Genomic DNA, 20,000 nt, shown 5'->3' on the forward strand with positions numbered 1-20,000 from the left:
ACGAACAGATGGACAGACAGACGAACAGACAGACGAACAGACAGACAGACGATCTAACGTGTTACTCTAATCTGACGACTTTTCTCCAGTAGCGAGTAATCTAACGCGTTACTCTAATCTGACGACTTTTCTCCAGTAGCGAGTAATCTAACGCGTTACTCTAATCTGACGACTTTTCTCCAGTAGCGAGTAATCTAACGCGTTACTCTAATCTGGTGACTTTTCTCCAGTAGCGAGTAATCTAACGCGTTACTCTAATCTGACGACTTTTCTCCAGTAACGAGTAATCTAACGCGTTACTCTAATCTGACGACTTTTCTCCAGTAGCGAGTAATCTAACGCGTTACTCTAATCTGACGACTTTTCTCCAGTAGCGAGTAATCTAACGCGTTACTCTAGTCTGACGACTTTTCTCCAGTAGCGAGTAATCTAACGCGTTACTCTAATCTGACGACTTTTCTCCAGTAGCGAGTAATCTAACGCGTTACTCTAATCTGACGACTTTTCTCCAGTAGCGAGTAATCTAACGCGTTACTCTAATCTGACGACTTTTCTCCAGTAGCGAGTAATCTAACGCGTTACTCTAGTCTGACGACTTTTCTCCAGTAGCGAGTAATCTAACGCGTTACTCTAATCTGACGACTTTTCTCCAGTAACGAGTAATCTAACGCGTTACTCTAGTCTGACGACTTTTCTCCAGTAGCGAGTAATCTAACGCGTTACTCTAGTCTGACGACTTTTCTCCAGTAGCGAGTAATCTAACGCGTTACTCTAATCTGACGACTTTTCTCCAGTAGTGAGTAATCTAACGCGTTACTCTAATCTGACGACTTTTCTCCAGTAGCGAGTAATCTAACGCGTTACTCTAATCTGACGACTTTTCTGCAGTAGCGAGTAATCTAACGCGTTACTCTAATCTGACGACTTTTCTCCAGTAGCGAGTAATCTAACGCGTTACTCTAGTCTGACGACTTTTCTCCAGTAGCGAGTAATCTAACGCGTTACTCTAATCTGACGACTTTTCTCCAGTAGCGAGTAATCTAACGCGTTACTCTAATCTGACTACTTTTCTCCAGTAGTGAGTAATCTAACGCGTTACTCTAATCTGACGACTTTTCTCCAGTAGCGAGTAATCTAACGTGTTACTCTAATCTGACGACTTTTCTCCAGTAGCGAGTAATCTAACGCGTTACTCTAATCTGATGACTTTTCTCCAGTAGCGAGTAATCTAACGCGTTACTCTAATCTGACGACTTTTCTCCAGTAGTGAGTAATCTAACGCGTTACTCTAATCTGACGACTTTTCTCCAGTAGCGAGTAATCTAACGCGTTACTCTAATCTGAAGACTTTTCTCCAGTAGTGAGTAATCTAACGCGTTACTCTAATCTGACGACTTTTCTCCAGTAGCGAGTAATCTAACGCGTTACTCTAATCTGGCGACTTTTCTCCAGTAGTGAGTGATCTAACGCGTTACTCTAATCTGACGACTTTTCTCCAGTAGCGAGTAATCTAACGCGTTACTCAAATCTGGCGACTTTTCTCCAGTAGCGAGTAATCTAACGCGTTACTCTAATCTGATGACTTTTCTCCAGTAGTGAGTAATCTAACGCGTTACTCTAATCTGGCGACTTTTCTCCAGTAGCGAGTAATCTGCGTTACTCTAATCTGATGACTTTTCTCCAGTAGCGAGTAATCTAACGCGTTACTCTAATCTGACGACTTCTCTCCAGTAACGAGTAATCTAACGCGTTACTCTAATCTGACGACTTTTCTCCAGTAGCGAGTAATCTAACGCGTTACTCTAATCTGGCGACTTTTCTCCAGTAGCGAGTAATCTAACGCGTTACTCTAATCTGACGACTTTTCTCCAGTAGTGAGTAATCTAACGCGTTACTCTAATCTGAGGACTTTTCTCCAGTAGTGAGTAATCTAACGCGTTACTCTAATCTGACGACTTTTCTCCAGTAGCGAGTAATCTAACGCGTTACTCTAATCTGACGACTTTTCTCCAGTAGCGAGTAATCTAACGCGTTACTCTAATCTGACGACTTTTCTCCAGTAGTGAGTAATCTAACGCGTTACTCTAATCTGACGACTTTTCTCCAGTAGCGAGTAATCTAACGCGTTACTCTAATCTGACGACTTTTCTCCAGTAGCGAGTAATCTAACGCGTTACTCTAATCTGACGACTTTTCTCCAGTAGCGAGTAATCTAAGGCGTTACTCTAATATGATGACTTTTCTCCAGTAGCGAGTAATCTAACGCGTTACTCTAATCTGACGACTTTTCTCCAGTAGCGAGTAATCTAACGCGTTACTCTAATCTGACGACTTTTCTCCAGTAGCGAGTAATCTAACGCGTTACTCTAATCTGACGACTTTTCTCCAGTAGCGAGTAATCTAACGCGTTACTCTAATCTGACGACTTTTCTCCAGTAGCGAGTAATCTAACGCGTTACTCTAATCTGACGAATTTTCTCCAGTAGCGAGTAATCTAACGCGTTACTCTAATCTGACGACTTTTCTCCAGTAGCGAGTAATCTAACGCGTTACTATTTCCAAACCAGTCACCAGATTAAAGTAATTTATCCAAGTCACTGTGAGTTACTATTTTAGTCATTTTTCTTGATAAAATGTAAAAAATATATATTTTTGCTTTCTTCTTGCGTCTCGGGAAGAGTATTTTTTCAGGAAATATTTTTTAATTTCAACTTAAAATGTCAGGAGATACATTTTTTACGTTAGGGTTAAAAATGCCCTTCCAATAAAGTGAGTGTTGGCAAAAACGGTCGTCATTTCTGTCTTGAGGCGGAAAATGCTGAATGTAACTAATAAAGTAGCTTGTAATCTTACTGAGTTACTTTTAAAATCAAGTAATCTGTAAAGTAACTAAGTTACTTTTTAAAGGAGTAACTTTTTTTCAAAGTAACTGTTTCAACACTGCGCTCATATGATGATGTTCAGGTGTGTGACGTCAGAACATTTTCAGGAGATTTTGGATGTTTTGAGATGAATATTAGCATGAGGCGATTCTGAACACTCTTACCGTTCAACATCTTCTGCGCTTCTCTCGTTTCTCCGTCTGGTGCTCTCCAAACAAAAGGAAACTATAAAGAGAAGTGCAAAGATTGTTCGTTTAGAGTCAAACGGTCGTGCTGGTCGACTTGCGTAAAATGGTCTTCTGCGGTTTCTGCGCGGGGAAGGCGAGTCCGTTCTCCGAGCACTGATGGATGGGACTCATCTTTTGATCCTTCAGCTCGGCGTGTAAATGCAGATCCGTGCTGTTCATATCGTACTGCAGGTCACAGTCGGGGCAGTAGCCGTGATATTGGACCTTTTCGCTGAAGCGGACGCGCTCCCTCGGGGTCTGAGGACAGCGGCTCACGTGGCTCTTCTCGCCGCCGCCTCTTCGGTTAGCAACGCCGTTTTGCATCGGCTCATTGGCCGAGATTTCGCAGCGGGGGGGAGGAAGCGGCATGGGTCTCTGGAGAGCCGTGAGCACCGCCGGACTCACCGTGGCCCGTCTGAAGAGCGTTTCCTCGGGGTAGATCTTGACGCTGGAGGCCGTGCTGGAGCTGCTGTTGAGCGTGTCCGTCTTCGAGCTGTCCGTTAGCTCCTCTTCCAGATGAAGATCCGACGTCAGGCAGTCGATCTCCTGAACCACCTGAGAAAGACAATGAGAGTCAACCAATCAGTCATCTTTATTTCTATCGCTCTTCTCCAGTGCCGATTGTGTCAGAGCAGCTTCAGTGTTAAACAGGACAATACTGCAGCAGAATTAGATTTGGCTGTACAGTCGTTCTGGAGTAAACAGTGATGTTATCAGCTTATTTTAATTTATCACAGAGAGACAATGTTGGCAGATCAGTATTAGAGTTTATAGAATTAAATAAGACCTCATTCATTAATGTTATTTGTATATTTAGTTGAGTAACTCTGATCATAATGTTAGTGTCCCCAACTGAGCAAGCCAAGCCAAAGGCGACCAAAGGAACCGAAACTCCATCAGGGCATGATGGAGAAAAATAAACCTTAGAGAAACCAGACTCAGTTCTCCTCTGGCCTATTAACACACAGCGGAGGATTATTATTCTGGACACCGCACAGCTCAGAGGTCAGATTAGAGCAGAATATTCAAAAGACAATGAGAGTCCAATGTTAACGACTGATGGGGACGGATCTGTAAGTCTGTATGCACAGCGAAAAGGGGTGTCCAAATTGTACCTTTAGGGGTGCAACAGCTTGTCGCTGGGGCAGTACCCTTAAAAGGACATATTTGTACCTTAGAGTACAAATATGCCCTGTAAAAAATGCTCTTCTTACTCAGTATTTCTGTCTTGTTTCTAGTCCAAACATCTAAAAATTCTTAAAACAAGAAGTATTTACTAGACAAGCAAAAGTAATTATCTTGTTTTGGGGAAAATAACTCAAAATGAAGAGAGTTTTTGCTTAAAATAAGATAAATAATCTGCCAATGGGGTGAGGAAAATAATCTTAATTCAAACAGAAAACAAGATTATATTGCTTATTTTAAGCAAAAACTCTCTTCATTTTGAGTAATCTTTTCCCCAAAACAAGACAAAAATACTAAGTAAGAAGAGCATTTTTTTGCAGTGTGTATACCTTAAGATACTACTATAAACCTTTTTGTGGTAAAAATAAAAAGGTACAAACATGTCCTTTTAAGGGTAATGCCGCAGCGACAAGCTGTTGTACCCCTTAAGGTACAATTATGACACCCTTTTTCTCTGTGCGTATAAAGCCCTGTATGAAAATTGAAACTTGCAGAAGAAACTAGATAAAACATATCCACACCGATCAGGAATAACATTACGACCGAACATTGTCTTGGTCCCCCAAATGCTGCCAAAACAGCTCCAGGCTCGCCTTCTTCCCATAGTGCATCCTGGGGCCATGTGTTCCCCAGGTAAGCCACACACACACACACACACCCGGCCATCCACGTGATGTAGAAGAACACGTGATTCCTCAGACCAGGCCACCTTCTTCCATCGCTCCGTGGTCCAGTTCTGATGCTCACGTGCCACTGTTGGTGCTTTCGGCGGGGTCAGGGGTCAGAGGTCACCCTGACTGGTCCATACGCCTCAAACTGAGCTGCTCTGTGTATTCTGACAGCTTTCTATCAGAACCAGCATTAACTTCTGGAGCAGTTTGAGCTCCAGTAGCTCGTCTGTTTGATCGGACCCCACGGGCCAGCCTTCGCTCCCCACGTGCATCAATGAGCCTTGACCGCCCATGACCCTGTGGCCACTTTAGCTGTCATAATGTTATGCCTAATCAGTGTGTAGATCACTGAGAGCAACGGTCCCAGCACTGAGCCTTGAGGTACTCCACACCGAATTTGTGATTGATTTCATATCTCTTCATTTACTGCTACAAACTGATAACAGTCAGATAAATACATGCTAGTAATGCGATTCCACTAATGCTTTAGCATACTCAAAAGAATGCTGTGGAAGTTTTGTTATATAACAGCAATAATGAATTAAATCAATATCTTGTGTTTGAACGTCTCCAGCATTAGTTCATCAGGCGTGAGTCATGAATGACCTCTGACGTTCAGTTTAAAGGACATGCACGTGTTTTCCTTTCATCCAAAAGAGAAGATGAGCGACTCATCCAGTTCTGCCATAATACATTTATAGTACAGTACTGAAGAATTAATGTGTGTTTCCTCTAATACTGTATAATCATCGCTCGCAGATCCCGATCCAAACATTTCTGACTGTCCTATTTCTACAGCACTCACATTAAGATGTATCCGTGTGTGTGTGTGTGTGTGTGTGTGTGTGTGTGTGTGTGTGTGTGTGTTGTATACATCATACATACTTACATAGAGCAAATAATGTACCATATTATTGCGCTCTAAATAAAGATACAAGAACGCATTACATGCATACATACATACAGTACACTGATGTAAAGATTATCTAGGAATAGCATTAGGGAAATCAGATTTGCATATATATATATATATATATATATATATATATATATATATATATATATATATATATATATATATATATATATATATATACACACACACACACACACACACACATATGCAAATCATATATATATATATATATATACACACACACACACACACACACACATATGCAAATCTGATTTCCCTAATGCTCCTCGTGTGAAGGTAACTAAGTACCTAACAGCTGCTTATCTGACAGACTCCTATTATTCATGAACTATGAAAACAACAACACTAGACGAATGATGATTGACAGCTGTCAGTAACGCGAATTGATTCTGAACTCGGGAGGTTAGTGATGATGATGATGATGATGATGATGATAAATGTCATGTTTACACGAGGCCTCGATGGACATAAGCATCAGACCTCCCAAATCTTCCTCTTCATCTTCATCACAGGCTCACGCACCTCTTTGAGCTCCTTCGCCACATCCTTCAGGTCTCCTAAGATGTTCTCCAGATCCTTCACGATGCCCCTGATCTGTCGTTTGACTCGAACTTTATTGACGCCTCCGTCCGCGTCCGCCGCCGCCGCGCTCCCGGACATCCTCCGAACCGGACCCGGACCCGGTCCCGGTCACGGGCGTGCTGCGTGTCCTCTCACGACGATCACACATGTTAACGTTCGCATGTTTTATTCTTACAGCTGGAGAAGAATCTCGAGCGGCGCGTCCCGGTGAACACGCGCATGCGCAGTCCGCTCACAAACATTGACGCTGCTGCTGGAAACCACAACCTCATGAATCATAAATAATAAAGATATTAGATATGATGATTCAGTGCCCATCTGACATTTACATTACAGAAGCTCGCACTGATTAATGAACGCCTGTCTGTGATGATTGAATAGTGTTTAAGAAACACATTTTTTCTCATTTAATTAAATAACAATAAAGTAATAATAAAATGAGAACAAAATGATCTAAAATGCATTTCATATGAATTATTTTATCAATTGATATTTATTTTTCGTTCAAATTATAGTGAATCTGTTCATAGTTCATAGTAATAAACTGGCTAAGGGATTAGAATATTTTATAAAAGATGAGTAAAGTTTGATGATAAATGTTGACTTGAAAAAGCCAGGTCTGAAAGTTTTAAATAACTTCGAACACCTTCGAACACCTGTTTGATGATCGTTCCCTATCCCCTATTTAGAGCACTGTCTGATCGTTCCCTATCCCCTATTTAGAGCACTGTCTGATCGCTCCCTATGCCCTATATAGTGCACTGTCTGATTGTTCCCTATCCCCTATATAGTGCACTTTCTTAATGCTCCCTATCCCCTATATGGAGCACGGTCTGATCGTTCCCTATCCCCTATATAGAGCACTGTCTGATCGTTCCCTATCCCCTATATAGTGCACTGTCTGATCACTCCCTATCCCCTATATAGTGCACTGTCTTAATGCTCCCTATCCCCTATATGGAGCACGGTCTGATCGTTCCCTATCCCCTATATAGTGCACTGTCTGATCACTCCCTATCCCCTATATAGTGCACTGTCTTAATGCTCCCTATCCCCTATATGGAGCACGGTCTGATCGTTCCCTATCCCCTATATAGTGCACTGTCTTAATGCTCCCTATCCCCTATATGGAGCACGGTCTGATCGTTCCCTATCCCCTATATAGAGCACTGTCTGATCACTCCCTATCCCCTATATAGTGCACTGTCTGATCGCTCCCTATCCCCTATATGGAGCACAGTCTGATCGTTCCCTATCCCCTATATAGAGCACTGTCTGATCGTTCCCTATCCCCTATATAGTGCACTGTCTGATTATTCCCTATCCCCTATATAGTGCACTGTCTGATCGCTCCCTATCCCCTATATAATGCACTGTCTGATCGTTCCCTATCCCCTATATAGTGCATTGTCTGATCGCTCCCTATCCTCTATATAGTGCACTGTCTGATCGTTCCCTATCCCCTATAGAGCACTGTCTGATCGCTCCCTATCCCCTATAGAGCACTGTCTGATCGCTCCCTATCCCCTATATAGTGCACTGTCTGATCGTTCCCTATCCCCTATATAAAGCACTGTCTGATTGTTCCCTATCCCCTATATAGAGCACTGTCTGATCGTTCCCTATCCCTTATATAGAGCACTGTCTGATCGTCCCCTATTCCCGTATATAGTGCACTGTCTGATTGTTCCCTATCCCCTATATAGTGCACTGTTTGATCATTCCCTATCCCCTATATAGAGTACTGTCTGATCGCTCCCTACCCACTATATAGTGCACTCTCTGATCATTCCCTATCCCCTATATAGAGTACTGTCTGATTGCTCCCTATCCCCTTTATAGTGCACTGTCTGATCATTCTCTATCCACTATATAGAGTATTGTCTGATCGCTCCCTATCCCCTTTATAGTGCACTGTCTGATCATTCCCTATCCCCTATATAGTGCACTGTCTGATCGTTCCGTATCCCCTATATAGAGCACTGTCTGATCATTCCCTATCCCGTTTATAGTGCACTGTCTGATCGTTCCCTATCCCCTATATAGTGCACTGCCTGATCGTCCCCTATCCCCTATATAGTGCACTGCCTGATCGCTCCCTATCCCCTATATAGTGCACTGCCTGATCGTTCCATATCCCCTATATAGAGCACTGTCTGATCGCTCCCTATCCCCTATATAGTGCACTGTCTGATTGTTCCCTATCCCCTATATAATGCACTGTCTGATCGTTCCCTATCCCCTATATAGTGCATTGTCTGATCGCTCCCTATCCCCTATATAGTGCACTGTCTGATCGTTCCCTATCCCCTATAGAGCACTGTCTGATCGCTCCCTATCCCCTATAGAGCACTGTCTGATCGCTCCCTATCCTCTATATAGTGCACTGTCTGATCGTTCCCTATCCCCTATATAAAGCACTGTCTAATTGTTCCCTATCCCCTATATAGAGCACTGTCTGATCGTTCCCTATCCCTTATATAGAGCACTTTCTGATCGTCCCCTATTCCCCTATATAGTGCACTGTCTGATTGTTCCCTATCCCCTATATAGTGCACTGTCTGATCATTCCCTATCCCCTATATAGAGTACTGTCTGATCGCTCCCTATCCCCTATATAGTGCACTGTCTGATCGCTCCCTATTCCCTATATAGTGCACTGTCTGATCGCTCCCTATTCCCTATATAGTGCACTGTCTGATCGCTCCCTATCCCCTATATAGTGCACTGTCTGATCGCTCCCTACCCCCTATATAGTGCACTGTCTGATCGTTCCCTATCACCTATATAGTGCACTGTCTGATCGTTCCTCATCCCCTATATAGAGCACTGTTTGATCGTCCCCTAACCCCTATATAGTGCACTGTCTGATCGCTCCCTATCCTCTATATAGAACACTGTCTGATCGTCCCCTAACCCCTATATAGTGCACTGTCTGATCGCTCCCTATCCTCTATATAGAACACTGTCTGATCGTCCCCTATCCCCTATATAGTGTACTGTCTGATCGTTCCTCATCCTCTATATAGAACACTGTCTGATCGCTCCCTATCCCCTATATAGTGTACTGTCTGATTGTTCCCCATCCCCTATATAGAGCACTGTCTGATCGCTCCCCATCCACTATATAGAGCACTGTCTGATCATTCCCTATCCCCTATATAGTGCACTGTCTGATCGTCCCCTATCCCCTATATAGATGATCGTTCCCTATCCGCTATATAGAGCACTGTCTGATCGTTCCCTATCCCCTATATAGAGCACTGTCTGATCGTTCCCTATCCCCTATATAGAGCACTGTCTGATCGTTCCCTATCCCCTATATAGTGCACTGTCTGATCGTCCCCTATCCCCTATATAGAGTACTGTCTGATCGTTCCCTATCCCCTATATAGTGCACTGTCTGATCGTTCCCTATCCCCTATATAGAGCACTGTCTGATCGTTCCCTATCCCCTATATAGAGCACTGTCTGATCGTTCCCTATCCCCTATATAGTGCACTGTCTGATCGTCCCCTATCCCCTATATAGAGTACTGTCTGATCGTTCCCTATCCCCTATATAGTGCACTGTCTGATCGTTCCCTATCCCCTATATAGTGCACTGTCTGAACGTCCCCTATCCCCTATATAGAGTACTGTCTGATCGCTCCCCATCCCCTATATAGAGCACTGTCTGATCGTTCCCTATCCCCTATATAGTGCACTCTCTGATCGTTCCCTATCCCCTATATAGTGTACTGTCTGATCGTTCCCCATCCCCTATATAGAGCACTGTCTGATCGCTCCCTATCCCCTATATAAAGCACTGTCTGATCGTTCCCTATCCCCTATATAGAGCACTGTCTGATCGTTCCCTATCCCCTATATAGTGCACTGTCTGATCGTTCCCTATCCCCTATACAGTGCACTGTCTGATCGTTCCCTATCACCTATATAGTGCACTGTCTGATCGCTCCCTATTCCCTATATAGTGCACTGTCTGATCGCTCCCTATCCCCTATATAGTGCACTCTCTGATCGTCCCCTATCCCCTATATAGTGTACTGTCTGATCGTTCCCCATCCCCTATATAGAGCACTGTCTGATCGTTCCCTATCCCCTATATAAAGCACTGTCTGATCGTTCCCCTATCCCCTATATAGTGCACTGTCTGATCGTTCCCTATCCCCTATATAGGGCACTGTCTGATCATTCCCTATCACCTATATAGTGCACTGTCTGATCGCTCCCTATCCCCTATATAGCACTGTCTGATCGCTCCCTATCCCCTATATAGTGCACTGTCTGATCTCTCCCTATTCCCTATATAGTGCACTGTCTGATCGCTCCCTATCCCCTATATAGTGCACTGTCTGATCGCTCCCTACCCCCTATATAGTGCACTGTCTGATCGTTCCCTATCACCTATATAGTGCACTGTCTGATCGTTCCCTATCACCTATATAGTGCACTGTCTGATCGCTCCCTATCCCCTATATAGTGCACTGTCTGATCGCTCCCTATCCCCTATATAGTGCACTGTCTGATCGCTCCCCATCCCCTATATAGTGCACTGTCTGATCGTTCCCTATCCCCTATATAGTGCACTGTCTGATCGCTCCCTATCCCCTATATAGTGCACTGTCTGATCGCTCCCTATCCCCTATAGAGCACTGTCTGATCGCTCCCTATCCCCTATATAGTGCACTGTCTGATCGTTCCCTATCCCCTATATAGTGCACTGTCTGATCGTCCCCTATCCCCTATATAGTGCACTGTCTGATCGTTCCCTATCCCCTATATAGTGCACTGTCTGATCGTCCCCTATCCCCTATATAGTGCACTGTCTGATCGCTCCCTATCCCCTATATAGTGCACTGTCTGATCGCTCCCTACCCCCTATATAGTGCACTCTCTGATCGTTCCCTATCACCTATATAGTGCACTGTCTGATCGCTCCCTATCCCCTATATAGTGCACTGTCTGATCGCTCCCTATCCCCTATATAGTGCACTGTCTGATCGCTCCCTATCCCCTATATAGTGCACTGTCTGATCGCTCCCCATCCCCTATATAGTGCACTGTCTGATCGTTCCCTATCCCCTATATAGTGCACTGTCTGATCGCTCCCTATCCCCTATATAGTGCACTGTCTGATCGCTCCCTATCCCCTATAGAGCACTGTCTGATCGCTCCCTATCCCCTATATAGTGCACTGTCTGATCGTTCCCTATCCCCTATATAGTGCACTGTCTGATCGTCCCCTATCCCCTATATAGTGCACTGTCTGATCGTTCCCCATCCCCTATATAGAGCACTGTCTGATCGTTCCCTATCCCCTATATAAAGCACTGTCTGATCGTTCCCCTATCCCCTATATAGTGCACTGTCTGATCGTTCCCTATCCCCTATATAGGGCACTGTCTGATCGTTCCCTATCACCTATATAGTGCACTGTCTGATCGCTCCCTATCCCCTATATAGCGCACTGTCTGATCGCTCCCTATCCCCTATATAGCACTGTCTGATCGCTCCCTATCCCCTATATAGTGCACTGTCTGATCACTCCCTATTCGCTATATAGTGCACTGTCTGATCGCTCCCTATCCCCTATATAGTGCACTGTCTGATCGTTCCCTATCACCTATATAGTGCACTGTCTGATCGTTCCCTATCACCTATATAGTGCACTGTCTGATCGCTCCCTATCCCCTATATAGTGCACTGTCTGATCGCTCCCTATCCCCTATATAGTGCACTGTCTGATCGCTCCCCATCCCCTATATAGTGCACTGTCTGATCGTTCCCTATCCCCTATATAGTGCACTGTCTGATCGCTCCCTATCCCCTATATAGTGCACTGTCTGATCGCTCCCTATCCCCTATAGAGCACTGTCTGATCGCTCCCTATCCCCTATATAGTGCACTGTCTGATCGTTCCCTATCCCCTATATAGTGCACTGTCTGATCGTCCCCTATCCCCTATATAGTGCACTGTCTGATCGTTCCCTATCCCCTATATAGTGCACTGTCTGATCGTCCCCTATCCCCTATATAGTGCACTGTCTGATCGCTCCCTATCCCCTATATAGTGCACTGTCTGATCGCTCCCTACCCCCTATATAGTGCACTGTCTGATCGTTCCCTATCACCTATATAGTGCACTGTCTGATCGCTCCCTATCCCCTATATAGTGCACTGTCTGATCGCTCCCTATCCCCTATATAGTGCACTGTCTGATCGCTCCCCATCCCCTATATAGTGCACTGTCTGATCGTTCCCTATCCCCTATATAGTGCACTGTCTGATCGCTCCCTATCCCCTATATAGTGCACTGTCTGATCGCTCCCTATCCCCTATAGAGCACTGTCTGATCGCTCCCTATCCCCTATATAGTGCACTGTCTGATCGTTCCCTATCCCCTATATAGTGCACTGTCTGATCGTCCCCTATCCCCTATATAGTGCACTGTCTGATCGTTCCCTATCCCCTATATAGTGCACTGTCTGATCGTCCCCTATCCCCTATATAGTGCACTGTCTGATCGTTCCCTATCCCCTATATAGTGCACTGTCTGATCGTCCCCTATCCCCTATATAGTGCACTGTCTGATCGCTCCCTATCCCCTATATAGTGCACTGTCTGATCGCTCCCTACCCCCTATATAGTGCACTGTCTGATCGTTCCCTATCACCTATATAGTGCACTGTCTGATCGTTCCCTATCACCTATATAGTGCACTGTCTGATCGCTCCCTATCCCCTATATAGTGCACTGTCTGATCGTTCCCTATCCCCTATATAGTGCACTGTCTGATCGTCCCCTATCCCCTATATAGTGCACTGTCTGATCGCTCCCTACCCCCTATATAGTGCACTGTCTGATCGTTCCCTATCCCCTATATAGTGCACTGTCTGATCGTTCCCTATCCCCTATATAGAGCACTGTCTGATCGTTCCCTATCCCCTATATAGTGCACTGTCTGATCGCTCCCTATCCCCTATATAGAGCACTGTCTGATCGTTCCCTATCCCCTATATAGAGCACTGTCTGATCGTTCCCTATCCCCTATATAGTGCAGTGTCTGATCGTTCCCTATCCCCTATATAGTGCACTGTCTGATCGTTCCCTATCCCCTATATAGTGCACTGTCTGATCGCTCCCTATCCCCTATATAGAGCACTGTCTGATCGTTCCCATCCCCTATATAGAGCACTGTCTGATCGTTCCCTATCCCCTATATAGTGCACTGTCTGATCGTCCCCTATCCCCTATATAGTGCACTGTCTGATCGTTCCCTATCACCTATATTAGGGGTGTCAACAATAATCGATTCGGCGATGCATCGCGATGCGGGGCATGAACGATTCAGCATCGATGCGGCAAAGTGCCATAATCGATTATGTGCAATTCACCTTTATTCCACAAGGTGGCAATGTCTGATACCCAATGATGACGTGACGTTTCACTCATAGTTACCTCTGACAGAAAACGAAACAATAATTATAATCTGCAAAACTTGAAATGGGTTAGTGATTTACTTCAGAGAGCAAGTACTAAACACAATCATATGTTAGTGTCACTGTCTCTTGATGATGGATGTGGTCAAGAAGCTGTCAGTGATCAAAATATTGATTTTGAAGACGTTGAAAATGAGTTTGGAGAATATGCTCGAGATCGCGAATATGACGCAGATGCTGAATCTACTGGTAAACTCTGACGAGGTCATATGATGATGGTATTAAACATCTGCTCAAACTGAATCCTTCCAAGCTCCAAAAGGTAACGAAATAGGTTTTATTCTATTCTTCTGTAGCTGTTACTCTAAAATCAGGAGTTTTATATATTATCACGACAGGTAGAGGTCTATCCATGTTAAATATAGATCTGGGTGGCTAACGAATATGTAAGAATGGTGAAACAGTCATGCATTTAAGGGTTAATTGCATTTTATTTAATTTTATTTAATTACATTTTATTTTATTTAATAACTTTTATGTCAAAGATACAGGAGACACATAGCAGCCAATACAATCTGTTGTTTAATATCTGCTTGTATTGCCTCATGACTGATGAAAAATTTGCTTTGTGTGCAGTAGAATTTTGATGCATCGCAATGCATCGTAGAATCGAATTGAATCGAATCGTTACCTGGTGAATCGTAATCGAATCGAATCGTGAAGGCAGTGCCAATGCACACCCCTAACCTATATAGTGCACTGTCTGATCGTTCCCTATCACCTATATAGTGCACTGTCTGATCGCTCCCTATCCCCTATATAGTGCACTGTCTGATCGTTCCCTATCACCTATATAGTGCACTGTCTGATCGCTCCCTATCCCCTATATAGTGCACTGTCTGATCGTTCCCTATCCCCTATATAGTGCACTGTCTGATCGTCCCCTATCCCCTATATAGTGCACTGTCTGATCGCTCCCTACCCCCTATATAGTGCACTGTCTGATCGTTCCCTATCCCCTATATAGAGCACTGTCTGATCGTTCCCTATCCCCTATATAGTGCACTGTCTGATCGTTCCCTATCACCTATATAGAGCACTGTCTGATCGTTCCCTATCCCCTATATAGAGCACTGTCTGATCGTTCCCTATCCCCTATATAGAGCACTGTCTGATCGTTCCCCATCCCCTATATAGAGCACTGTCTGATCGTTCCCTATCCCCTATATAGAGCACTGTCTGATCGTTCCCTATCCCCTATATAGAGCACTGTCTGATCGTTCCCTATCCCCTATATAGAGCACTGACTGATCGTTCCCTATCCCCTATATAGAGCACTGTCTGATCGTTCCCTATCCCCTATATAGTGCACTGTCTGATCGTTCCCTATCCCCTATATAGAGCACTGTCTGATCGTTCCCTATCCCCTATATAGAGCACTGTCTGATCGTTCCCTATCCCCTATATAGAGCACTGTCTGATCGTTCCCTATCCCCTATATAGAGCACTGTCTGATCGCTCCCTATCCCCTATATAGTGCACTGTCTGATCGTTCCCTATCCCCTATATAGTGCACTGTCTGATCGTCCCCTATCCCCTATATAGAGCACTGTCTGATCGTTCCCTATCCCCTATATAGAGCACTGTCTGATCGTTCCCTATCCCCTATATAGAGCACTGTCTGATCGTTCCCTATCCCCTATATAGAGCACTGTCTGATCGTTCCCTATCACCTATATAGTGCACTGTCTGATCGCTCCCTATCCCCTATATAGTGCACTGTCTGATCGTTCCCTATCACCTATATAGTGCACTGTCTGATCGCTCCCCATCCCCTATATAGTGCACTGTCTGATCGTTCCCTATCCCCTATATAGTGCACTGTCTGATCGTTCCCTATCCCCTATATAGAGCACTGTCTGATCGTTCCCTATCCCCTATATAGTGCACTGTCTGATCGTTCCCTATCACCTATATAGTGCACTGTCTGATCGTTCCCTATCACCTATATAGTGCACTGTCTGATCGCTCCCTATCCCCTATATAGTGCACTGTCTGATCGCTCCCTATCACCTATATAGAGCACTGTCTGATCGTTCCCTATCACCTATATAGAGCACTGTCTGATCGTTCCCTATCACCTATATAGTGCACTGTCTGATCGCTCCCTATCCCCTATATAGTGCACTGTCTGATCGTTCCCTATCACCTATATAGTGCACTGTCTGATCGCTCCCCATCCCCTATATAGAGCACTGTCTGATCGTTCCCTATCCCCTATATAGAGCACTGTCTGATCGTTCCCTATCACCTATATAGTGCACTGTCTGATCGCTCCCTATCCCCTATATAGTGCACTGTCTGATCGTTCCCTATCACCTATATAGTGCACTGTCTGATCGCTCCCCATCCCCTATATAGAGCACTGTCTGATCGTTCCCTATCCCCTATATAGTGCACTGGTGCATATAGTGATCAAACCAACAGGATATATTTAAATATGTAACAGAGAACAGAACATTTCACACCAGTGTTATTTTAACCATTGTCATACTATTACAGTTTCATGTTAATATTTTAAATAAGTTTAAAAATGGTTTTGTAATTTTTGTGATGACAGATTTTGAAACGTTATATTCGATACAATAAATGTCACGTGCTGGTGGAGTGAAGAGGCGCGCATCTGATTGGCTGCTGCCCGGTGATGTCAGCGCTCCGTCGCGGAAGTGGGGCAAAAGTCACGGTGGAGTGTTTCGCAGCAGACCCGACGACTTTCACACCGATCGCTCCAGAACAAAACATCACAAATAAACACAAATATCGCCTGAACATGTCTGTGCCTTTAACTTTCGACGGGCGAGTGGTGCTGGTGACGGGAGCCGGCGGAGGTCAGTTTTAGCATCAGAAACTCATGCGTTTGTTATTGCAGAGAGATGTAGTATTTTTTGCAGAAATATAATGTGTTTATGCATCAGAAAAGCGCTTTATGAGTGAGTTTACAGCAGTATAGCAGACCACAGTACTTCTCATATTATTGTGAAAGTTACGCCTGACACGTGAGGTGAAATAGATGTTTAATATTTATGAGCATTATTTTGGTCAGTATATGGAGCTCAAAGGCTTTTCTAAGCGTTTAGTTTGGCAGCTCGATCAAAGTGCAAACAGTAGATAAGCCTGAGTGACTGATGGCCTCATGATGATATGAGGCTGGTGTTCATAAATCATGCGAATCAAGTGTTTTGGTTGATTGTTTGTATTATTCTATAGTTGTACTTTTTATTCATTTTTTGTTATTACCTTTTCCATTGTTTCACTTTGAGATTCTTCGGAATGAGAAGTGCGTTATAAATAAAATCTATAATTATTATTTTTGTTTTCATGTTTTGTGCAGGTCTGGGGAGAGAATATGCGCTGGCGTTCGGTCAGAGAGGAGCCGCTGTCATCGGTATTCGGTTCTCTAAATGATTCAGTTCAAATGAGTCGTTGCTGGTGAATCGGTTCCTAGAGCTGTGTTTGTGTTGTTCTTCACAGTTAATGATCTAGGAGGAGATATTAAAGGAGGAGGCAGGAGTTCAGCGGCTGCGGATAAAGTGGTGGAGGAGATCAGGGCTAAAGGAGGGAAAGCCGTGGCTAACTACGGTATGAGACGAACTGATTCACCTGTCAATCAGAGGAGATGAACTGATTCACCTGTAGATCACACCTGTCCTGATCCTGTGTCTTCACCTCACAGATTCAGTGGAAGATGGAGAGAAGCTCATCCAGACGGCGCTGGACGCGTTCGGACGAATAGGTGACCTGCGATATAATGTGATTAGTGCATTAGTTTCCGGAAGGATCCATTCTCCCAAAAAAGTGTTTTAATCCATGAATTATGAACCTGCTACGAGGAGAATCAAAATTACTAAGCAAGAAAAGCCTTTTTTTCAGTGTGTCTGTCAAAATCGGATACTTAACTCCACTGTTTTGCATTTTAATATTACACGCGCAGATTTCTGTGAGAATCATTCTTTAAAATACACACATGAATGTCCGTTTGGATGAGTTTGTGCACTGAGAGCAGCGTGTTTGTGTTTTTCAGATATCGTGGTGAATAACGCTGGGTAAGTGGATGATTGCGATCACATTAATGCATTTAGCAGATATATGCTTTCATCCAAAGCGACTTACAGCTGAGGAGTACAGGAAGCGATCCGTCATGAAGAGGCGAAGAAATGCAAAAAGTGCCCGAAAGATTTGGATATTACTCAGAGTAGCAAACACTAGAATAGGGAGGGAGAAGAGACAAGTAGAGGAGGGAGAGGTAGAATGTGTTTTGTTTAAGATGAAGTGCTCTGAGCGTGAGCTGTAACTGTCCTCTGCTGTTTTCTGAAGGATCCTGCGAGACCGATCTTTCGCTCGGACCAGTGACATGGACTGGGGTACGTACAAGCTTTATACAGATCGACCTCACACAGCTTCACACAACTTAATGGCAACATATTTCAAGGGGACCTATTATGCAAAATGTGTACACTCCTCCCTATAATGGTAAAATTACACCCACTCCTTTATTTAAATCCCCATGGCTCAAGCCGTATGCAGATTCTAGCAGTGACGGTGCATATGCATAGACCCCGCCCACAACTGCCAACAGACTCCGCCCTATTAGCATAGACCCCGCCCACAACTGCCAACAGACTCCGCCCTATTAGAATAGACCCCGCCCACAACTGCTAACAGACTCCGCCCTATTAGCAAAGACCCCGCCCATGGCTGCTGACAGACTCTGCCCTATTAGCATAGACCCCGCCCATGGCTGCTGACAGACTCTGCCCTATTAGCATAGACCCCGCCCACAACTGCCAACAGACTCCACCCTATTAGCATAGACCCTGCCCACAACTGCTAACAGACTCCGCCCTATTAGCATAGCCCCTGCCCACGGCTGCTGACAGACTGCACCCTATTAGTATAGACCCCACCCACGGCTGCTGACAGACTGCACCCTATTAGCATAGACCCCGCCCACAACTGCTAACAGACTCTGCCCTATTAGCATAGACCCTGCCCATGGCTGCTGACAGACTCCGCCCTATTAGCATAGACCCCGCCCATGGCTGCTGACAGACTCCGCCCTATTAGCATAGACCCTGCCCATGGCTGCTGACAGACTCCACCCTATTAGCATAGACCCCGCCCACAACTGCTAACAGACTCCGCCCTATTAGCATAGACCCCGCCCACGGCTGCTGACAGACTGCACCCTATTAGCATAGACCCCACCCACGGCTGCTGACAGACTGCACCCTATTAGCATAGACCCCGCCCATGGCTGCTGACAGACTCTGCCCTATTAGCATAGACCCCGCCCATGGCTGCTGACAGACTCCGCCCTATTAGCATAGACCCCGCCCATGGCTGCTGACAGACTCTGCCCTATTAGCATAGACCCCGCCCATGGCTGCTGACAGACTCCGCCCTATTAGCATAGACCCCGCCCACAACTGCTAACAGACTCCGCCCTATTAGCATAGACCCCGCCCACGGCTGCTGACAGACTGCATGCTATTAGCATAGACCCCGCCCACAGCTGCTGAGAGACTCCGCCCTATTAGCATAGACCAAGAAACAGAGCAATTTTGAGCTGAAACTTCACACACACATTCTGGGGACACGGAGATATCTTGTGCGTAGCGGCAAACTATATCCACTCTAAGAAATCAGCGGAATGTGTCTGTATTTAGTTTGCTGGAAATAGTTTTAATTCACTGCTATGTGATGTGCTAAAGATGACGATAGAGCTAACCTTGCCGTGTGTGTGTGTGTGTGTGCATGTGTGTTTCAGACCTGATTCACCGCGTGCATCTGAGAGGCTCGTTCCTCGTCACGAGAGCCGCCTGGAACCACATGAAGAACCAGAAGTTCGGCAGGTACAGAGAGCGAAAGTTTCACCTGAACATGTGATGATCCCGACGGGTCCAGACCAGAACTCCTTAAATTCATCTAGAACATTCATACCCACTGTCTGAGGAATGACTTACTGTATTTTACGGACTATAAGGCTGCTTTCACATCTCTAGTTCGGTTCATTTG

At 44.9% G+C, this 20,000-nt stretch overlaps 2 protein-coding genes across 2 annotated transcripts in view; one reads left to right on the forward strand and one right to left on the reverse strand.

Moving 5' to 3' along the window:
* Nucleotides 1-6,731, reverse strand: part of prr16 (proline rich 16) — a 7,583-nt gene extending 852 nt beyond the window's left edge. Inside the window, exons 1-2 of the mRNA XM_067412835.1 lie at nt 6,425-6,731; nt 3,047-3,664 (exon numbers count right to left, since the gene is read on the reverse strand). Of these exons, the coding sequence (XP_067268936.1) occupies nt 3,143-3,664; nt 6,425-6,562 (660 nt within the window). The 5' untranslated portion in view covers nt 6,563-6,731 and the 3' untranslated portion in view covers nt 3,047-3,142. The remainder of the gene's footprint in view (nt 1-3,046; nt 3,665-6,424) is intronic.
* A 9,893-nt stretch (nt 6,732-16,624) lies between these two features.
* The window catches only part of hsd17b4 (hydroxysteroid (17-beta) dehydrogenase 4), a 37,253-nt gene continuing 33,877 nt past the window's right edge, over nt 16,625-20,000 (forward strand). Inside the window, exons 1-7 of the mRNA XM_067414615.1 lie at nt 16,625-16,813; nt 17,317-17,370; nt 17,457-17,564; nt 17,659-17,718; nt 18,007-18,028; nt 18,300-18,346; nt 19,753-19,837. Of these exons, the coding sequence (XP_067270716.1) occupies nt 16,630-16,813; nt 17,317-17,370; nt 17,457-17,564; nt 17,659-17,718; nt 18,007-18,028; nt 18,300-18,346; nt 19,753-19,837 (560 nt within the window). The 5' untranslated portion in view covers nt 16,625-16,629. The remainder of the gene's footprint in view (nt 16,814-17,316; nt 17,371-17,456; nt 17,565-17,658; nt 17,719-18,006; nt 18,029-18,299; nt 18,347-19,752; nt 19,838-20,000) is intronic.

The sequence above is a fragment of the Pseudorasbora parva genome, chromosome 13 (genome assembly GCF_024679245.1).
Source record: "Pseudorasbora parva isolate DD20220531a chromosome 13, ASM2467924v1, whole genome shotgun sequence".
NCBI lineage: Eukaryota > Metazoa > Chordata > Actinopteri > Cypriniformes > Gobionidae > Pseudorasbora > Pseudorasbora parva.